We start from the raw sequence: 19,609 nt of genomic DNA on the forward strand, positions 1-19,609 counted from the left end.
ATATACAAGGGAGTACTATTCAGCCATAAAAAAGAATGAGATCTTACCACTTGCCACAATACGAATGGAACTGGAGGTCATTATGTTAAGTCAAACAAGCCAGGCAGAAAAAGACAAACATTGCATATTATCACTTATTTGTGAGAGCTAAAAATTAAAACAATTGAACTCATAGAGGCAAAGTACTGAATGGTTACCAGAGGCTTGAAAGGGTAGTATAGGGCTTGTGGAGAGGTGGGGACGGCTAACGGGTACAAAAACATAGAATTAATAAGACCCAATATTTGCTAGCCAAAGAGGGTGACTATAATAAATAATAATCATACATTAAAAAATAACTAAAAGAGTATAACTGAATTGTTTATAGCACAAAGGACAAATGCGTGAGGAGATGGCTACCCCATTTACCATGATGTGATTGTTATGCATTGCGTGCCTGTATCAAAGTATCTCATGTACCCCACAAATATATATACTAACTACATAATCACAAAAATTAAACATTTAACACAAAGAAAACAGAAAAGAATTACATTCGAATGGTCATGTTAGAATAACAAGATAGCAGGTGCTTTTCCTTCTTTTTTTTGAGACAGGGTCTTGCTCTGTCAGCCAGGCTAGAGTGCAATGGCATGCAGAGGCCAGCTCACTGCAGCCTCAACCTCCTAGGCTCAAGCGATCCTCCCATATCAGCCTCCCTAATAACTGGGACTACAGGTGCATGCCACCATGCCCAGTTAAAATTTTTGTATTTTATTGTAGAGATGGGGTCTCACCATGTTGCCCAAGCTGTTCTTGAACTCTTGGACTCAAGCACTCTACCCACTTTGGCCTCCCAAAGTACTGGGATTACAGGTGTGAACCACTCTGCCTGGCCCTCTATCTCTTCCTGTTTCTGCTAAAATGTACTTGTAACTTTTATACTGACTACACTTAATAGTATGAAACTTGTAAAGAAAAGGTCCTGGAAGGGTTTGTTCTTTACAAGGTCAGTCAGAAGCTACAAGGGCCCAGGCTGGGGCGAAGGTGTGGGCAGGTACATTCAGGGCCAGATACTGCGTGTGGAGTATGTGGCAGGTGCTAGGTGGGCATGGAATGTGCACCCACTCCCTGACCTCTGCTCCCTGACTCTCAGAAGGAACTAGCACTGCCTGGAGAGAGAAAGAAGCAGAGTAAAGAAGGCAGACTCTCTGGCCAGAGATCTCATAGCCAGGAGCACAGTGAGAACAGATCCTAAGCCTGTCTGTCCAGAGCCCAGGCTCCCTTTCCCTACAACTGCAGCTTCCCTGCTCTGGTCTGGCCCAGCAGAGTGAGGAGGGGCCACCCGCCCAGCCATACCTGCTGGTGGCTGCTGGGGGTGCATGGTCAGAAGAGGAAAAGATGCGGTTCAGGTAGTCATTCAGCAGCTTCTCCTGCACAATGCCTGAGCCACAAGTCAGAAGGGAGAAAAGGGCCAAATGATCAGTGCAGCTCCTGGCCTCTGCTGGTCCCAGGCCAGCCACAGGTGCAGCAAGGCCTGAGGCCTTTGTCCCTTCATTCTCCTCCCAACAAGAGGAGCCTCCTTCCTTCCCTGCCAGCCCTTACCTGTGACCCTGGATTTCTCAGCATCTGAGGTCAGCCTATAGCTCTTGCGGGAGAAAGACATGCCGGCCCCCTTGGATGCCATCCTTCATCTCTCATGGGCAGTCAGTCGTCCTGGAGGCTGAGCCAGACATAGAGCCTGTCTACTCAGGGCCAGCCATGGGCCCTCACACCTGACCTCAGTCCTGCCACAGCAGGAAGGTTTGGGAGCAGGTGAGGCCAAGGTCATGCACACTAACACACAGGGCAGGGGAATGCAGGGGCTCCCAGCTTCCTACACAGGGAGGGTCGCCGGGGTCTAGGCCCCACACTTCTTGTTCTCCAGTGTCCCTATGTCAAGCACAGGGCCTGGCAGAGAGCAGGTACCAGATATATTTTTGCCGAACCATAACTAAATGTCTCAGCTCTGTGGAAATCAGACCAAAATGTCCAAAGTGAGGTGTCCTAGAGGCAGACCCCCTGTATCCATCTGTTGTAAGCAAACTGGGTCCAGCTCACATCCAGAAGAGAGAATCCTACACATTCCTCCAAGTGCAGACCACCACTAGTCTGGTCATCTTTAGCCGTAAGTCTCACTTACTCCTCACAAGGCTGTGGCCTCTTTCCTCAGCCCTGGGTTCCTCCCTTTTTTTATCCATGGTCCTGAAAGTTTTCCTGTTCCCACTCACACATGTGGCCTCCCATCTCATCCAAGCACCACCCTTGCCCAGCCCTCATGGCAAACTCCATTGGTCCTCTACTGCAGCAATCTCTCTTATCACGTTGCCATTGCAGCTGCTCCAGAACCTGCACTAAGTCCCTGGTGCTGGCCTCACTGATGTGTAGCTGTGCTATCCAGCATAGCAGCCACCATCCACATGAAGTTACTTAAATTGAAAGTTTTAAAAACTAACAATTCGATTTCTCAGTTGCCTTAGCCACATTTCAAGAGTTCAGTGACCACATGTGGCTAATGGTTACTCTATTGGACAGCACAAAGATAGAACATTTCCACCATCATAGAAAGTTGTATTAGAAAGCGCAGGTCTGCCTTAGCCAGCACTCCCTACTCTGCAGCTCTGTCTCTTATCTCACCCCAAACAGCCCCTCTACTACCGCCAAACCCTTTCGGGTCTGCACCACACCTGCCCCTTGGGAAGGTGGTTTTCCCGACCTCGGGCCCTCGGTGGGCGTCTATGATCGGTGCCCCTCTCACTACCAGAGTAACTGAAGGTCTGATTAAACGCAGTCATTTATTTGATGAGCAAACCTTCCAGACACCCACTCGGGGTGTCAGTTGCTAAGGATCCAGGTGAGAGGCGGACCCTGTGCCCGCCCGAAGACTTCCTGTCATGGCTATCCTGTCCAGCCCCGCCGAGGTATCCGAGGTCAGAACTGAACCTACTCCGTCTGGGAGCCCAAGGACAGCCAGGGCGGCGCATGACTCCCCCAAGTCGCCCCCGCCTGGCCCCAAGCTCCAGAGGACCTGCCAGACCAGCTCCCGCTCGGAGTCTCGCACCACAGGCCACGATCCCTACGCTGAGGTGCCCTCACACTGGACTAGCCTGGGCCGCGAAGGGAGCCGCCCGGACCCGCCAGGCACAGAGCCTGGCCGCCCCTCACTCACCCCGAGCCTTGGCCGCGGCGACCCGGCTCACAACATCCGCCCAACCTCTTGGCTACGGCATCCGTCTAGGGCCAAATCACGCGCACGCTCGCGCACCGCCCTCCAGCCGCGCACGCGCACTGACCCGTGCCCAGCCTCCGCTAGTGGACCCCTTCCACGTTCTCCCACCGAGTTGTTCCAGGCCTCAGCTTTGCCAGAAGCCTCACCACATCAGACCTCCGCCTGCCCTGAGGTTGCTTCCAGTGCTGCTGTGGCAGAACGCGACGTACTAACCTGAATCCTTAGGCCGCCTGTCTCAACTCCTACCTGTACTTGGAGGCCCACCTCAGATGTTTCTTAGGATGTCTGAAAGTCCGCTCCTGCCAGAGCCCTGCTACCTGTTACCTCCACCCCTACTTAGTCCTAGCGTACAGCCTCGCTCACCTTCCCTGGGATGACACTTCTGGCGGATGAGATAGGCCTCCTCCCTGGGCCCTGCTGCCGGGCGTAGGATGACCTGCCTACAGCTGGGGCCTGATAAGGCGGCAGCAAAAAAGTTGAGGGCTGGGCAATGTTGGAGCTGGGGCAAGTAATTTTCCCCAATTTACAGGGAAAAACAAGTTCAGAAAAGTTTAATGTCACCCAGGGGCTGGACCCCCGACCTCTGGCAGCTCTCACTTTCACAATGCCCTTGGGCTGACAAGACTGCAGAAGGGCTTCACCCCAACCCCAGAGCACCTCAAGCGTCCCCACCAAACCTTCCTAACACCTGTCCACTAAGTAGGGAGGCCTCTCAGGGGGCTAGCTGTACTAGTCCCATGCAATTGACCTGTGAGAAGTAAGAGTTCCTCTTCTGTTGAGAAACTAAGTTTATCCTGCCCCTATGTCTCCTTTGTGGAGGATACCTTGTAGTTTGTAATTAGTCGCAGGCAGGTAACAGCGGCCTACTTATTATAATCCTGAGTTATGTGTCTACGTAAAACACCTGTGTATTAATAAGAATCACCTGTAAAAGAGCAAATAAATGTGTGGATGACTCTCCACTGGGGGCCCCTGGAGAGCTGCAAGCCCCGCAGGCCCTCAGGCTGTTGGTTCCCCAGGATAGATCCACTCTGTTGGCTAGTTGAGTGTCTGCCTCTCTCAATACCTTCAGCCCACCTGGGTGGGAGTCTCCCAGCCAAGCTGGTTCTCGGTACTCTTCAGAGTTTCCTTTCTTATTAAATAATAAATTGTAAGTGTACTAATGACTTTGTTAAGCCCTATCCTATGTAGCTGTTAGACATGCCACACTTACAGGCACATAGTATAGTATGTGTCCTTGCACTTTAACCAAGATATCTGTGCTGGACATGCTCACAGGCATGTCCCAGCTCGCAGCCTGTGCCCCTACCTGTTTTAAAAAGTTTTAAGTTATTAGCCAATTGGGTTTTAGATTGTGAGGTCTGATCTCCATTGGAACCAGTCGGGTTTTAGATTGTGAGGTCTGGCTCCAACTGAGATCAGACACAGCAGTAAAGACAACCTCAAATGCTTATGGGATAAATATGTCTGCTTTTCCTTTGTTCATTGTACTCTCATGGCAAAATGGCTAGCAAGAGGGTACTCTTCCTGCAGTGCAGGAAGTAAAAAGTAAAAGTTGCTTTGCTGAGAGATCCTTTGTCTCAGTGCTAATTTTTCTTTGTGGCACCAAGCATGTTTCCAACATGACCTATGGGACCTGAGGTCTGGCCCCTCATGGCTCCTGTCACCAGGTCTCAGGTCAGGGTCCAGCAGGCCTTGACCTGATGTGTGGAGCCAGAGCCACCCAATCCCGTAGGGACAGATTTCACAACTTCCCGGATGGGGCTGTGGTGGGTCACAGTACAGCCTCCAGCCAGAAGGATGGGATGGTTCCCACTCCTGCTGCTTATGACGCAATGCTTAAGGGTCCCTGGTGAGTGCCCCCGGCCCTGATCCCCATCTGCCTTCAGAAGGGGGTTGGCCCCATCCTACTATTCTAGGATGAGAGAAAAGTTGGGGAGCCAGAGGTTCAGTGGGCAGGGTGCAGTGACCTTGGCATCGAACACAGCTGGGAAGCCCTAGGAACATATACCCATTGCCCACTTAGGCCTCTATTAGCACATCTGCTCTAGCACTGAAGTAGTGTTAGGACCACACAGATGCACAGAGACAGCAGGCAGTGACCCCTCCTGGGCCTGATCTATTCTTCTAACCTAGCATATGCCTTTGTGCAGGTGAGAGCCCAGATTTGGAGTCAGAATGCCTAGGCAGGGCCCCTGGCTAGGTAATGTGATGGCTCTGAGCGTTTGCATTCTCATTTGTGAGATGAGATGGGGCAAGCTTCATCACCCACTGCTCTCACGGAGTGTATGTTAGATCTGAGCCCAGTGCCCAGGCCACTAAACAGAAGCACCAGTGATAACTACCAAGTGTGGGCCTGCTTCCCAGGAGAAATTTTCTTTACAAGTATCTGTGCAGGGGTGCTAGACTGGCCCTTGAAAGTGCACACAGGGTCCATCCCAGAAGGCCTTGTAGCTTTGGTCCCCTGAATGAACAAAGTGTGGACATGCCAATACATGTTACTGACATGTATGCCCACCTGACCTGCACCCACTCATGCCCATCTGCAGGGCAGCGCTCGCCATTGAATGACTTCCAGGTGCTCCGGGGCACAGAGCTACAGCACCTGCTACATGCAGAGGTGCCTGGGCCTTGGCAGGAGGATGTGGCAGATGCTGAAGAGTGTGCTGGTCGCTGTGGGCCCTTACTGGACTGCCGGTGAGTGGCCACTGGGCCTAGATAAGACTGGGGGCAGGAGAGCCTGGGCTGTGGTGTTACCCTGTGCCGCCTTCTCCCCAGGGCCTTCCACTACAATGTGAGCAGCCATGGTTGCCAACTGCTGCCATGGACTCAACACTCACCCCACACGAGGCTGCAGCGTTCTGGGCGCTGTGACCTCTTCCAAAAGAAAGGTGAGTGGAGGTTGAGAGGGTGAGGGTGGGAGAGAGGGAATCTCAGCCCAAGTTGATCTTCTGTCTCTTGCTCCCAGACTATATACGGACCTGCATTGTGGACAATGGTGTTGGGTACCGGGGCACCGTGGCTACAACCTCAAGTGGCCTGCCCTGCCAGGCTTGGAGCCACAAGTTCCCAAATGATCACAAGTGAGACAAACACCTTCCCTTCATTCCGGCCTGGGGCCTTCCCCCAGCACACATTATAGTGATGTTCTGGACACTAGGTACACGCCCACACTCCGGAATGGCCTGGAAGAGAACTTCTGCCGTAACCCTGATGGCGACCCGGGAGGTCCTTGGTGTTACACGACAGACCCTGCCGTGCGCTTCCAGAGCTGTGGCATCAAATCCTGCCGGGAGGGTAAGCGGCGCTGGGTCAAGCCTGGAGAGTGGAGGGACAGGCCCATGCCCATCCATGAACCCACTGGCCCTTTGTCTCCAGCCGTATGTGTTTGGTGCAATGGTGAGGATTACCGCGGCGCAGTGGACCGCACTGAGTCAGGACGCGAGTGCCAGCGCTGGGATCTCCAGCACCCACACCAGCACCCCTTCGAGCCGGGCAAGTACGCGTGGGCAGTTTTGGCATCCTGGGGGCCGGGCTAGGGAAGGTCCAGGACTCCAGGAGCAAGGCCCCGTGTAGGGCAATTGGGCGGGGCCAGACAAGCCGGAGTTCCAGGGTCTTGTTCATGCCCCGTTACCACCCCAGGTTCCTTGACCAAGGTCTGGACGACAACTATTGCCGGAATCCTGACGGCTCCGAGCGGCCCTGGTGTTACACTACAGATCCGCAGCTCGAGCGAGAGTTCTGTGACCTCCCCCGCTGTGGTAGGCGGTGGGGACCGGGTCTGGGAGGATACCTGGGAACCTTTTGGGGGGAGAGTGACTTGGGTGGGGAGGGAAGAGGAGCTGGGCGTGACCTGAAAGCGTATCCCGTGGAGTGCCGTACACCTGCGAAAGGCAGGTTTGGTCTCAGCCCCAGAGGGATCACAGTTCCCGCTTGGGGTCCAACCTGTTTTGGTCCATCTAAGAGTCTGAGGCACAGCCCCGCCACGAGGCCACGACTGTCAGCTGCTTCCGCGGAAAGGGTGAGGGCTACCGGGGCACAGCCAATACCACTGCCGCTGGCGTACCTTGCCAGCGTTGGGACACGCAGACCCCGCATCAGCACCGATTTGTGCCCGACAAATACGCGTGCAAGTGAGGTGGGGGCGGGCGCTGGGATGTGCTGCTGTGGGTCAGATGGGTGGAGGGTAGTTACGGGACTTAGGGCTGGTGGCTGGCGGCTGGCGGGCTAGGGCTGAGTGGAGTGCCTACTTAGAGACCTTCGGGAGAACTTCTGCCGGAACCCTGATGGCTCAGAGGCGCCCTGGTGCTTCACACTGCGGCCGGGCATGCGTGTGGCCTTTTGCTACCAGATCCGGCGTTGTGCAGACGATGTGCGGCCCAAGGGTGAGGCCCGAGCTTGGCCGGGTGGGGGGCACAGAGCCGGGCCTGGAATCCTGAAAATGAGGGGCGGGGGGGGCAGGGGTAAGGTCTTGGCCTGATGACTGCCCCCACCTGCTGCAGACTGCTACCATGGCACAGGGGAGCAGTACCGTGGCACCGTCAGCAAGACCCGCAAGGGTATCCAGTGCCAGCACTGGTCCGCTGAGACACCACACAAGCCGCAGTGAGTCCCTGGTGCTCCCGGCTGAGCCAGGGCCCTAACCCTGGAGCGGCATGCTTTGGTGTCTGGGACCAGAGCCTAGAGATGGTTGAGACTATCCTGCCACGATTTTGCTCCCTCTCCCACCTAGGTTCACGTCTACCTCCAAACCTCATGCCCAACTGGAGGAGAACTTCTGCAGGAACCCAGATGGGGATAGCCATGGGCCCTGGTGCTACACAATGGACCCAGAGACCCCATTTGACTACTGTGCCCTGAGGCGCTGCAGTGAGCTCTAGTGACACTCCCTCATGCCCTGCTTCGGCCCCCACCACCAAAGGCTGGCTCCCTTAACCCAAGTGAACTTTGTCTTTCAGTTGATGACCAGCCGCCATCAATCCTGGACCCCCCAGGTTAGCATCTGGGCCAGTTATGGGTCAGGCCCTTTTGCCCACCATGTCCATGCAGTCTGGGTTTCAACCAGCCCACCCCATCCTCCAGACCAGGTGCAGTTTGAGAAGTGTGGCAAGAGGGTGGATCGGCCAGATCAGCGTCATTCCAGGCTGCGTGTGGTGGGGGGCCATCAAGGCAACTCACCTTGGACAGTCAGCTTGCGGAATCGGTGAGGCACAACTGCCTGTCTCCCCCAGAGTGGAGCTGAGGTTGTCCTCTGCGGTTATCCCACTGGAGGTTGGGAACCTATTGCTGACCCCAGAGGTCCCAGCCACAAGATGGCAGGTCTAGCCATGTGTCCCAGGACTCTGTTCCCTGTCCTAATTCCCCATTCCTCCAGGCAGGGCCAGCATTTCTGTGGGGGGTCTCTAGTGAAGGAGCAGTGGATACTGACTGCCCGGCAGTGCTTCTCTTCCTGGTGAGCCTCCCTTGCATTTGGGGACCCAGTCCCACCCCCTCACCTTCCCTCTTCCCCAGGCCAGCTAACAAGCAGGCCTTGGGGCAACTGACTTGAGAGTCACGAATAATCTAGCAGAGCTTCTTTCCCAGCCATATGCCTCTCACAGGCTATGAAGTGTGGCTGGGCACCCTGTTCCAGAACCCACAGCCTGGAGAGCCAGGCCTACAGCGGGTCCCAGTAGCCAAGATGGTGTGTGGGCCCTCAGGCTCCCAGCTTGTCCTGCTCAAGCTGGAGAGGTATGTGAACAAGCTGGGAGGGTATGAGGTGGGGCTGGGCCTTGTGGCCTCAGGCCCTGAGTGCCCCCATTCTTGCTAAAGATCTGTGACCCTGAACCAGCGTGTGGCCCTGATCTGCCTGCCCCCTGAATGGTATGTGGTTCCTCCAGGGACCAAGTGTGAGATTGCTGGCTGGGGTGAGACCAAAGGTAAGAGCATAGTGCAAAAGACTGCTCCTGGCCAGGAGGCCCAGCCCTGGATCTTCCTCCGGGGCATTCTCCTCCCCATTCCCCTTACTGTAGGTATAGGTAATGACACAGTCCTAAACGTGGCCTTGCTGAACGTCATCTCCAACCAGGAGTGTAACATCAAGCACCGAGGACGTGTGCGGGAGAGCGAGATGTGTACTCAGGGACTGTTGGCTCCTGTGGGGGCCTGTGAGGTTGGTGGCTGGGCCCTGGGCCAGCCCCGGGAGGTTATGGGGGGCTAGAAATGAACTACTTTATCATGAAGGGGGCTAGCCACTGCTGTGGCCCAGGGCCCTCATCAGTTCTCCTTCCTGCCAGGGTGACTACGGGGGCCCACTTGCCTGCTTTACCCACAACTGCTGGGTCCTGGAAGGAATTATAATCCCCAACCGAGTGTGCGCAAGGCCCCGCTGGCCAGCCGTCTTCACGCGTGTCTCTGTGTTTGTGGACTGGATTCACAAGGTCATGAGACTGGGTTAAGCCCAGCCTTGATCCCATATGCCTTGGGGAGGCCAACACGTCTTGTCAGACATAAAGTGACCTTTCCTCTTTATGCCTGTGCAGATGCTTCTTAGCCTCTGCTTTCAGGAAATGAGTTAGTGACTCCTTGCTAGGGCCGGGGTGACTTGGGCCCAGCACACCCTGGGCTAGGTGATCTGTCCCTGAGACTACTTTTGCCCATGGGTGCCATGGAAAGGCAGGGCCTCACTAGTTCCGGAGACATTCTCTTGGGGAGGGTGGTGCAGAGCAGTTGCTAATGGAAGGGGCTGCAGCAGAGAAGCTAAAGCTAGGCTGGTAGAGTCCTGGTTTTCAGGACAGGCAGAGGCTAAGCCTCTTACTCTCCCCTCCCCTCTCACACTAGAGGCACATGAAGCCCTTGTGGCTACCATACCCCGAACCTAGGGTCTCTGCACGCCAGAGTGGGAAGTGGGGTTGGGTATGGCTTGGTTCAAAGTATCAGCAGGAACCAGGCTCTGTGTCCTAATTTATTATGACTACATAGCCCACATGCTTCTACCCACGCATCCATGGAGTCCAGAGCCCAGAAAGCCTCCTGCTGCCCTGCCAGACCCTGGAACTCCCCAAGAGAAAAGTGTGGCACAGGCTGATCAGCTCACGCAGAATAGCAGGGCTTCAGCTGCCCAAGTGCGTGCGTAGCCAGAGCACAGCATTCATGAAGTTGTCTGACTCCACCTCCACCTCTGATAGTGCATGGGTGCTTTTGGGATAGAGCAGGAGCCTGTAGGGATTAGTTAGCAACATTTAAGATTGAAGGGTCCTCCCATGCTCACCTGCCCACCAGTTGCCAGGGCCATCCCGCTGCACTCACCGAACAGGCACATTCCGGGTCTTGAGGGCACGGTAATACTCCATGCCCTGCTTGAAGGGCACACGCCGATCCTCCTGGCCCAACATCAATAACAGTGGTGTCTTCACCTGGGTGTTTGGGGAGAAGTGGGGAGCTGTGTTGAGCTAAGCCCTGGGTTTTGGATGGATGGGCAGCACACAGGGGAAGGAGGGGGCTGCATACCTGAGGGATGTATTTGATGGGTGATTTGTCCAGCATCTCAGCCCACACGCTGAGGTCTGGCAGGCAGTCACTGCTGAAAGGAAAGCCGGCTTCCACCACGCACCTGCAAGACACCAAGCTGATGCAGCCCCAGGAATTCTGGGGCCTGTGGGGCTCCATGAGAATATGAGGTAGAGGAGAGAAGGGCAGGGACCTGTGGTATATGCCTACCAGTCAGGGATGTCAGTGGAGCCCAACATGGAGGCAATGTTGATCACGGGGTTCCGGGCCACACAGGCCCTGTAGGTCTCTGGGTACTGACCAATCAAGTGGCAGGAGATGAAGCCACCATGGGAACCACCCATAAGGGCCACATGGCTTGCATCAAAGTGTTCCTCCTGGAGCACTTGTTCTACCGCAAACTGCAGGGTAGAGAAAAGCATGCTGCAGCCAGCTGCCTGCCCAGCTGAATGGAAACATCCCCCTGGCAGCCAATGTTCCAGCCTGTTCGGAGGCCCTAGCCCTTGCTACCTGGACATCCTTCACATCCTGTTGGCCCACATTGCCTGGGAGGGAGAGGATGCTGTCCTGGCCAAAGCCTGTGGAGCCACGATAGTTCACTGAGGGCAGAGAGGGACCAAACAGTGTGGTCAGGCAACATTACCAGCCCCGTGGACACCCTTTTCACACATCTCTGAAGTAGGCCCTGTGGCCAGCTATACCACAGTCAAGGGAAAGAGACCCAGAGATTTGAGGCTACCTCAGTGACCACACCCTTTCCCTGGAAATCCTGTTAGTCCTTGTTATCACTATGCCACAGAACCAGAGGCTGGGCCCCAGCAGTTCCTGGTAGTGATTAGGTCTGTGCTACAGAAAGACCTGGAGACTAGAGTTGCACCCATGGTGTTCGTACAAACCAGGCCCACCTGCCTCACTCCAGCATAGTCCTAACAGAGCTGCAAGTCCCTGCTCACTCACCTAGTAGTACCGCAAAGCCCATCTTGCAAAGCATGGCTGGGAACAGCATCCAGGCAGTGACAAAGGATGAATGGGGACCCCCTGCAGACAGGGAGCAGGGGATGAAAGGGCCAGCCAGGAGGAGGGCTGGGAGGGCAAGGACTCTTATGCCAGATGCCTACCGTGCGGTATGACCACCATGGGCACCTGGGTCTTATCTGGAGGGTTGCTGGGCTGCAGCAGGATTGCTTCAAAGTCAAGGCCAGCTGCAGGGAGAGGGCAGCAGTCAGCAGGGCCAGCCTAGGGGCTTCCCCAACCAAGGTCCCATCTGTAGCTGCACGTCTGGGGCCGACCTCTGGGTCAGAGACCTGGCCAAGGTAGTCCACACCATGACACACGGACCTCAGAAGGCTCATGCTTCTGCCCTCCTCAGGGAGCCAAACCCTGCAGGGACAGCATTCTGGATGAGCTGACTAAGGCCTTGAATGAGGCCTATTTTCTTTGGACCTGGGTCTTCCCACCATAGATGATTTGGCCTGGGGGAGCCCAGGTGATACTCAGAACAGGCACTCAGATGTCGGGATGCTACTTCCCATACCCATCCATAAGAGGAGCAGAAAACCTCTTAGAACTCATCCCTGGAAACCCCACAGTGTGAGGCAGGAGGCAAGAAAGGTCACCGCAGAGGCTGTGTGCTGGGGAATCTGGAAAAGGCATCCCTCTGCCCCTGGCCCAGCTCACCATACTGCACATTCTCTTGCTCTGGGGGTGGCTGTAGTACCCGGATGCCCCAGTGGATGTCAGGAATGGGCTCGGCCTCCTCCAGGGACACCCACAACACTGACTGCTCCTTCCCTGCAGAAGGCAGGAACCCAACTTTCTGCCAAGGGGAAGCAATGTGTCACAGGTGGCCTGGCTGCCTCCCTGCCCTTCCCCTTCTGCCCACAGTGGGAAATAGGCAGCTCTCATTATGCTGGCCCCTCTACCCACCTCCAGAGGGTATAGCATGGCTTCCTGTTGTAGGCTGGCGTTTACCAAGGTATTCACACTCATATATCACACACATGCACACCCCTCCCTCCTCAGCTTCTAGGCTCTGCTGTCCCCTTTGCTCTGTAATACCAGGACTGGGCACTTCCCCAGGCACCTTGTTCTGTACAGAGCAGATTCTAGCCTAGTAGTACATTCCCAAATGTACTACTGAGTGCCAAACCCTCATGGACCGTGCTGAGCTGGGCCTATGTCTTGGCTCTTCTGCATGCTGACCAGCCATGTTCAGACTCTGGGGCCAATTCCCTGACCTGTGAGCTCTGCCTGCCCAGAACCCCTGCCTCCATGGCCTGGGACCCACTGACACTCACCAGGGTTGGAGGTAGGCTGGGTGTGGAAAACTGTGCCACCATGAGGTCCTGGTCAATTGTGAGCAGCTTCCAGCTCCCACCTGATCCTCCTGGAAAAGGCAGATGCCATTAAGTGCTTAGCAGGAACCATCACCTTTATACCTGCTTCTCTGTAACAGAGTCCCAGGCTGGAGGCTCTATGGAAAGGTGCCCTTTTCCCCGAGAAGCGCCTTTCACAAACACCCAACTGCACATGGCCCTGGGTGAGCCTCCTGCCCTCAGTCCCTTGTTCATCTGACAGACACTGGCTGCGTTGGGAACTGCCAGACCTGCAGACACATCAGACCATGCAGGCACATCTGCCTGTCCCTCGATGGCTGCAGTGTGCAGGATGGTAGCTGGGCCCGGGGAGTTGGGGGTGGGGGAGTGTGCTGATTTGGGGAGTGGCATCCAAGCAATCTGAAGCAGTTGTACAGTGAGCTGTGGCTTTGGAATAATATTTTGGTAGCTTTGTGGAGGAATGGGTATAGTCTTGTCAGGTGGAGGACTCAAAACACATTTCAAGGGCAGAATCACCAGGCCTAAGTATGGGGAAAATGGGGGAGTCAACACTAGGCTTTTCCTGGGCCCTGAGTTGGCAGAGCTGCCTCTGCCTGAGATGGGGCACCCAAGGTTTGCAGAGGGGGAAGGATGACTCTGGCAGATCTTGGTAAGAGAGTTTTGCTGGTTTTAGGAGCAGAGGTGGGATCATGCTGAGGCTGGGTCAGGATACATGGAGCAGAGTTGAATGCTAAAAGGCAGTAAAGCAGGGAAGCTAGTCTGTTGGTTGGGTAAGGGTCTGCATGGACAGGGGCCTTTGGCACCTGCTAGTAAAGGCTATGGATAGTCAGTGGTGCAGAGTACCTAAGAATGCCATCACTGTCCCACATGCTGGGGCTCCAGTCCCCCACTGGCTGGCTGGCTTGCTCACCAGCCCTGCCCTTTCCCCCATCCCCAAAGCCTTGCTCACCAGCTGTGAGAGAGGTCACGGTGCCCACCTGGGTGTCCACAGCAAACAGGTCCTGAAGCAGAGGGGAGGCCACATGTGGCATCACATCCAGGAGTCTTCCCTCTGCCTATGGGTCCCTTCCCTATCTCCTCTCTACCCTCTTGGAGATCCTTGGCCAGACCAAGACTGTCGGCAGCTATGGCGATGGTTACTCAGTGCAACAGGGAATAGCATGAGGGCCTGGGTTCAAATCCCAGCACCATCACAACTTGCTGGGTGACCCTGGGCAAGGTAAGGAATGCCCTTGAGCCCCTTTGAGTTGGCATGAGGACCAAATATCATACCCAAAAGGAGCCTGGCACACTGGGTGTCTTCATTCCATCCATGGGGGAAAGGCTCAGTCCTGCTCCCATCAGCTGCCCTTACAGAGTATTCAGGGACCCACCCCAGTGGCAGTCCCCTTGTGCTCCAGCTAGAAATGCCTGGGAGGGGTTGCATCTCTGCCTCAGATGAAAAGGCCTGAGTTCTGCTGTGGTATACCAGGGCAGCCAGTCCCCTCCAGCAGAAGTGAGTCCAGGATAGGCAGGCAGGGTTTTAAGGGGCTGGTGGGACTTTGTGGCTGGGCATTCTACCCAGGGGCATGCAGGTGCTATGTCTCAGGGGCCCAGGGCTCCTGGCGGTTGACCACAGGGGCTGCCCCTCAACACAGTCATTGTCCCTCACCTGCCGGCTGCGCTGAGCTGAGTCAAAGACCACTCTCTGGCTGTCAGCTGACCAGCATCCCAGAGGCAGAAGGCTGCAGTAGATCCCAGAGAAGTTCTCTGTAAAGGTAAGAGACTGGAGCTGCATCCAGGAGTGGAGATAGGGAGGGTCAAGTCTACAAGGCAGGATAGGCTACTGGGGAATTCATCTGGGACCCTGCTCAGGCACCAGTCAGGCCCCTGCAGCTTGTGGCACACATGGGGGCACCCTAGGCAATAAGGAGCTGCCTAAGAAAGTGGCTGAGGGGCAGAGGCCTCGGGGGACACAGAGAGGAAGAGCTCCAGAGAGAAACTGTGGGTGCTAAGAGGAAAAGCACTTGCTCTCCTGAGTTGCTCCAGTTGAGCCCTGGTAGGTACCAGGTGCTTTAACTAAGATATCATCTGTCTGTCTTGTCTCCACTGTGGTGCTTAGTACAGCACCTGGTGCAGGGGGGCTCAGTAAATCCTACCCTTTAATATCATCACTCATTTAATGCTATGATCCTATAAGGCAGGCAGGCACAATCACCCCTCCATGAAGAAATGGGAGCTCAGGGAGGCCAGGACCCTGTCTGAGGACACAGCTAATTCACGACAGAGCTGGGATTTATACTAGGTTCCCACCACTGCATCCCTGCAACCCAAAGAAAAGACAAAGAGGCGATCTCTTGTCCACTGAACTCCTGGAACTGACTGGGTGGCCTGAGAAAACAAGAGATTCATCCTTGAGATGGTCCAGGAGGATCAAAGTAAAGCTGTGAACACTTAAGACAGGAGCCTCGCAGCCAAGAGCCACCCTCCTGAAGACCCAACTGACTTCAGGGCTTAGACTGGACAAAGGTTGCTGGGGTTAAGACAGCAGATGGGATAACATCATGCCCTTGGGTCCACAGCCTCTCAAGTGTGACATTCCAAGCTAGTGTACTTCCTGAGACCCACTCAAAGGAGTCACGGTTTTGGTTTTAACCAGCCATTGGAAAAATAAGAAAAATCTAATTATGACCTGCAGCACAGGAAATAATACATCATCAGCTTGGGCCACTCTGATGTCAGCTTGGTCCCACAACTCCTTGCTATTGAACTGTTCCCTATGGTGACAGCCCCACTCCCTGAGGATGCTGGGCATAGGGCTGGCCCAGCAGGGAGGGACAGCCCTTGGAACATAGGAAGAGCGGGGCAGGGACACAACAGACGGTAGGAAAGCAGAGCTACAGGCTCCACTGCACCCACCCAGCTAGGTACGTCTTACCTCCCAGCTGCCGAGGCACGACATCTACCACCACTGAGGTAACCTTGGTATACCAGTCATACTGCAAGAGGACACAATGGTCAGGCCCACTAGGGGACACACAGCACCCTTTGCCTACCTCCTTTTGCCTTAGGTAGCCCCAGGAGAGACAGGGGGGACCTGGAGTGGGCCTGATGTATCTCTTTTCTAGTGACCAGACCAGATGTCCAAGGGGCCTCAGATAGCCATGTCCCTCTGACTTTCACCAGGGGCCCAGAGCTCTTCCTGGGCAGGGTCTGAGATTGTGTAACTCCCCACTCTATCCTATCCCCTTCCAGAGCCTGGCTACATGCAATTGAGAGCCAAGGGGAGGAGCATTCTTGCAGACTGAGCATTCTCAAGGTGGCATGCCCAAACAGTGTAAAGCTCACCCTGCAGCACTCTCCAGGCCCTGCCTTGAGAGGACAGGCAGAACTCACACTGCTGCTGCACTGAGGACAGAAGGGCACCTACTGAGGGCCCATGGGGAGATGATGCTGACCCTTCAGCTCTCATCCACCATCCCATCTTCTTGCTGACCACCCTCCCACCCTCACCACCTCCAACTCACCAGGCACAGCTGGCTGCACTGATGATGGGGGATCAAAGACAGGTATTGCAGGTAGACAATGCGACACTGGTCTGGGCTCAGCCGGGGAGAAGAGACAGCCAGGGAGTCATCCGAGAGGAGCTCTGGGCCACATGGAAACAAGAGCATCACGCAGGCTGGCAGGGCCAATGTGTGTCAGCAAAGCACACATGGGACATCAGCCACTTACCACACTTCCCCCCGATGAGGTCCACGTAGTACAGTGCTGACCTGGAACCGCCAGACAGACACTCAGTCTCAAGGCCAGTTGGGTTCAAGGCCCCTTGCCTTGCCCCACTCTCTCACCTGCGATTGGTGCAAAAGCGAATGCCCAACCGGAATGGCTCATGCCACCAGCCCACAAATACCACACCGGCATCTCCAGGGGCCCAGAATGCCTGTAAACGAGATCACAGGGCAGGAGTGAGCAAGGGGTGGTAGCTCGAGAAGGGCTCCAGATCCCAGGAGGGACATAGGCTGTTGCTGACCTGTCCAGGGGACACATTCTCAGGTACTCCCTCAAGCACAGAGATGTTGCCACTCTCGACATCCAGCACACAGAGCACAGGGATGCTTTTGGAAACCATGTTTTCGCCCCAGTCTTCGTAAAACACAAACTGATCCCCCTGAGAACACAAGATACTCAATGCCCAGCCTGTCTACAGGACCTGCTCTGCTTCCTAGAAGCCAGTGCTCCCCAGGTCTGACAGGCACAGTATGGGAAGAGAGCACACTGAGCCCCAGGGCTGCCCTGCTGGGCCTTCGTGGATTGGCCACGACCACGAGCACCTTGATGGCTTGGTCTGGCTTCTTCAGCCTGGCTATCTCATCATCGCTGGCACTGACGTCCAAGGCTTTGGTCTGAAAGAAGGACTCGGCCTTGGGGCGCTTCTTCTCTGCCACATACAACAAGTGTGTCTCCGAGTGCGACCAGGACAGGCAGCCAAAGCAGTCTGGATGTAGGGAGGGCCAATCAGCGGGGGCCCAGGGCTACAGCTACCCCTCCTGTTCACCCTGCCTGCTCACCGTCCAGGTGCCTCACCATCCTCATAAACAGGCCCATGCTTCTCCAGAGCTGAAAGGTTGAAGCTCTTGAGCTTCCGGTTCTTCTCCCAGACCTGAGGATATCGGGGCATTAGGCTTTCTGCCCCCTAACAGAGGCTTATCTGTAGGGCAGAGCCTTTCTCTAGTCACCCGCTACCTGGGTCCCATGCAGACTCACCTCCAGGAACTGCTTCTCTTCCCCAGGGCCTGTGCCTCTAGCCTTGCGCAGCACAGCTTTCATGGTGCCTGAAGGAGACTCTCTGCTCAGTAGTCTGTAGACGTGGGGCAGCAGGTCAGGATTATCTTGCAGTAATCCCATCCTGCCCCCTTACTGGCCACAACCTCTTAGAAGAGATTGTTGAGGCTCAGGCTCCACACCAGCTCTGGAGCACCTCTAGGCCCACCTTGCCTTTCCTCCCTGAGGCAGAGACTCTACTCTCCCCAGCTCCCCAGGTCACCAGGGGCTCTAGTCCAGGCTGAGTTTGGAGCAAGCCTCCAGTGCTTATCAGATCATGTCACCAGAGACTGAATGAGCTCCCAAGAGGGCAAGAACCTCGATCCTGGTCGTCCTTCTAGGCACATGGTGGGCATTCATAAAAGGCTTGCATTGTGGACGGCTGTGGCCTTGCCCACAAGCTTCCTCCCTCAAACTTACTCCCCCAGGGTCTCCACACTGTTGCCTGCAGGTCCTGCAAATACCACTGAGTCCCCGTCATGGAACACCAGGTATTGGCGGCAGAATCGAATGTTCTCCATGCGTTCCAGGTCCCTCTGGGTCCACTCTGTGAGGGGAGGCATGAGGCTGCTCACCTTGTCTTGGCTACTCCTGGCTACTGCCCCCGACCCCACCTGACCCAGGAAGGCCTAGATCTATATTCCCCAATCTGTCTCCAGACACCAACACCCCATCCTGGCTGCAGGCTGGACACTTGGCCACAACCCTGGTCCAGGCCTCCAGAGCCTGAGCTGACACCCTTTTTGAGCGAACCCACTAATAACACCAGCACCCACCCTGGATTCTTGAGGGCAGCCTGGCATGTGTATGGGATGCAGTGGTTTGCGTATAGCCCTACAAGGTCCAAGCCCTGACCCCAAGTCTGAGTTCTACCCCTCCACCGTCATCTCGTGCACTCATAGGGGCCATCCGGTAACTCCTCGCACGCCCCCGGCCCCGCCCCCTACACCTGTATGCAGGGACCTGTGTATCTTCCAAGCCAAGGCCGGCTCCCTACACACCCGTACGCACTGTCAAGCAACGAGTCCTCCACACCCGCCTCCTTCCCACCCCAGTGCGCAACCCAGTCGCCAGCCAGTTCCCCTCCGCACACACACCAGTGTGCACCGTCCGATACTGGCCGCCGTACTGCGTGGTGACCTCCGGGCCCAGGCAGGCGGCGCTCAGCGAGGGATGGCGGCTAAGGCCCCGATACAGCGCCGCCGCCTCCTCGGGCTCGCTCAGCAGCACCTGCGCAGGGGACACACCAGGGTCAGGCCCGGCCCGGTCTGCAGGGACCACAGGGACCGCGGGCCGAGCCCTCACCTGACGTTCCATAGTCTCCTTTCTGCAGCTGAGGCGAGGCGAGGCGAGGCTTGCTCGCGCCCGGAAGTGAGGCTTCCGGGGGCGGAGCCTGGGGCGGCCGCGGCTGTCTCCGCCTCTGCCCTGAGGCAATCTGGGAGGGGCGGGGCCTTCGGCGAAAGGGTGAGAACCGTTGACAGAGGGCGGGCCTTGAGGGTGAGAGGACCCGGCCTGGGAGCGAGACGTCCTGGGTGGGAGGGGACGGGGGCCTCGAGAGGAAGTGGCCTTCAAGGGGCGAACTAGCCAAGTGGTGGGCGGGGGCGTGGGCCGAGTCCCGGGCCCCTTACGGAGGGGTGAGACGTGGGATCTCGGAGGAGAGGGGCAGCCCTGTGGAAGCGGAACCCGGGAGCCGGGCTTCGGGGAGGGGAGAAGGGCCTACGAGAGAAGCGGGTGA

General features: G+C 56.0%; 3 protein-coding genes across 12 annotated transcripts in view; 1 reads left to right on the top strand and 2 right to left on the bottom strand.

The window, feature by feature from the left end:
• Positions 1-3,683, bottom strand: part of RNF123 (ring finger protein 123) — a 34,325-nt gene extending 30,642 nt beyond the window's left edge. For 2 of the 9 annotated variants that reach the window (XM_039477502.2, XM_039477500.2), the window contains exons 1-3: positions 3,188-3,452; positions 1,585-1,702; positions 1,339-1,423 (exon numbers count right to left, since the gene is read on the bottom strand). In XM_039477502.2, coding sequence (XP_039333436.1) covers positions 1,339-1,423; positions 1,585-1,666 — 167 coding nt within the window. In that variant the 5' untranslated portion in view covers positions 1,667-1,702; positions 3,188-3,452. The other 7 variants (XM_074403840.1, XM_074403838.1, XM_074403837.1 and 4 more) reach the window with 7 other exon arrangements.
• Positions 3,684-5,005: 1,322 nt separating this feature from the next.
• Positions 5,006-9,745, top strand: MST1 (macrophage stimulating 1). Of its 2 annotated transcripts, XM_003936655.3 has the most exons (18): positions 5,006-5,099; positions 5,797-5,944; positions 6,026-6,138; positions 6,216-6,330; positions 6,408-6,544; positions 6,626-6,746; positions 6,890-7,008; positions 7,212-7,380; positions 7,502-7,632; positions 7,750-7,852; positions 7,980-8,116; positions 8,206-8,241; positions 8,330-8,450; positions 8,622-8,699; positions 8,831-8,977; positions 9,059-9,165; positions 9,259-9,398; positions 9,523-9,745. In XM_003936655.3, the coding sequence occupies exons 1-18, from the start codon at positions 5,006-5,008 to the stop codon at positions 9,682-9,684; spliced, it is 2,178 nt and encodes a 725-aa protein (XP_003936704.1). In that variant the 3' UTR covers positions 9,685-9,745. The 2 variants fall into 2 exon arrangements, with proteins under 2 accessions (XP_003936704.1, XP_074259946.1); XM_074403845.1 differs by lacking the exon at positions 7,502-7,632 and having other exon boundaries at positions 6,626-6,742.
• Positions 9,746-10,172: 427 nt separating this feature from the next.
• APEH (acylaminoacyl-peptide hydrolase) lies at positions 10,173-19,271 on the bottom strand. The gene is made up of 22 exons (XM_010347161.3): positions 19,180-19,271; positions 18,972-19,104; positions 18,295-18,421; positions 17,818-17,911; positions 17,638-17,713; positions 17,385-17,548; positions 17,084-17,221; positions 16,902-16,993; positions 16,786-16,826; positions 16,578-16,699; positions 15,989-16,049; positions 14,723-14,820; positions 14,021-14,072; positions 13,033-13,121; positions 12,413-12,551; positions 11,854-11,937; positions 11,693-11,773; positions 11,246-11,334; positions 10,946-11,136; positions 10,736-10,838; positions 10,535-10,641; positions 10,173-10,444 (listed from the first exon to the last, which is right to left on the bottom strand). Exons 1-22 carry the CDS (start codon positions 19,189-19,191, stop codon positions 10,339-10,341), a joined length of 2,199 nt encoding a protein of 732 aa, XP_010345463.1. The 5' UTR covers positions 19,192-19,271; the 3' UTR covers positions 10,173-10,338.
• Between the last annotated feature and the right edge of the window lie 338 nt (positions 19,272-19,609).

Source organism: Saimiri boliviensis, chromosome 8 (assembly GCF_048565385.1).
Source record: "Saimiri boliviensis isolate mSaiBol1 chromosome 8, mSaiBol1.pri, whole genome shotgun sequence".
Classification (NCBI taxonomy): domain Eukaryota; kingdom Metazoa; phylum Chordata; class Mammalia; order Primates; family Cebidae; genus Saimiri; species Saimiri boliviensis.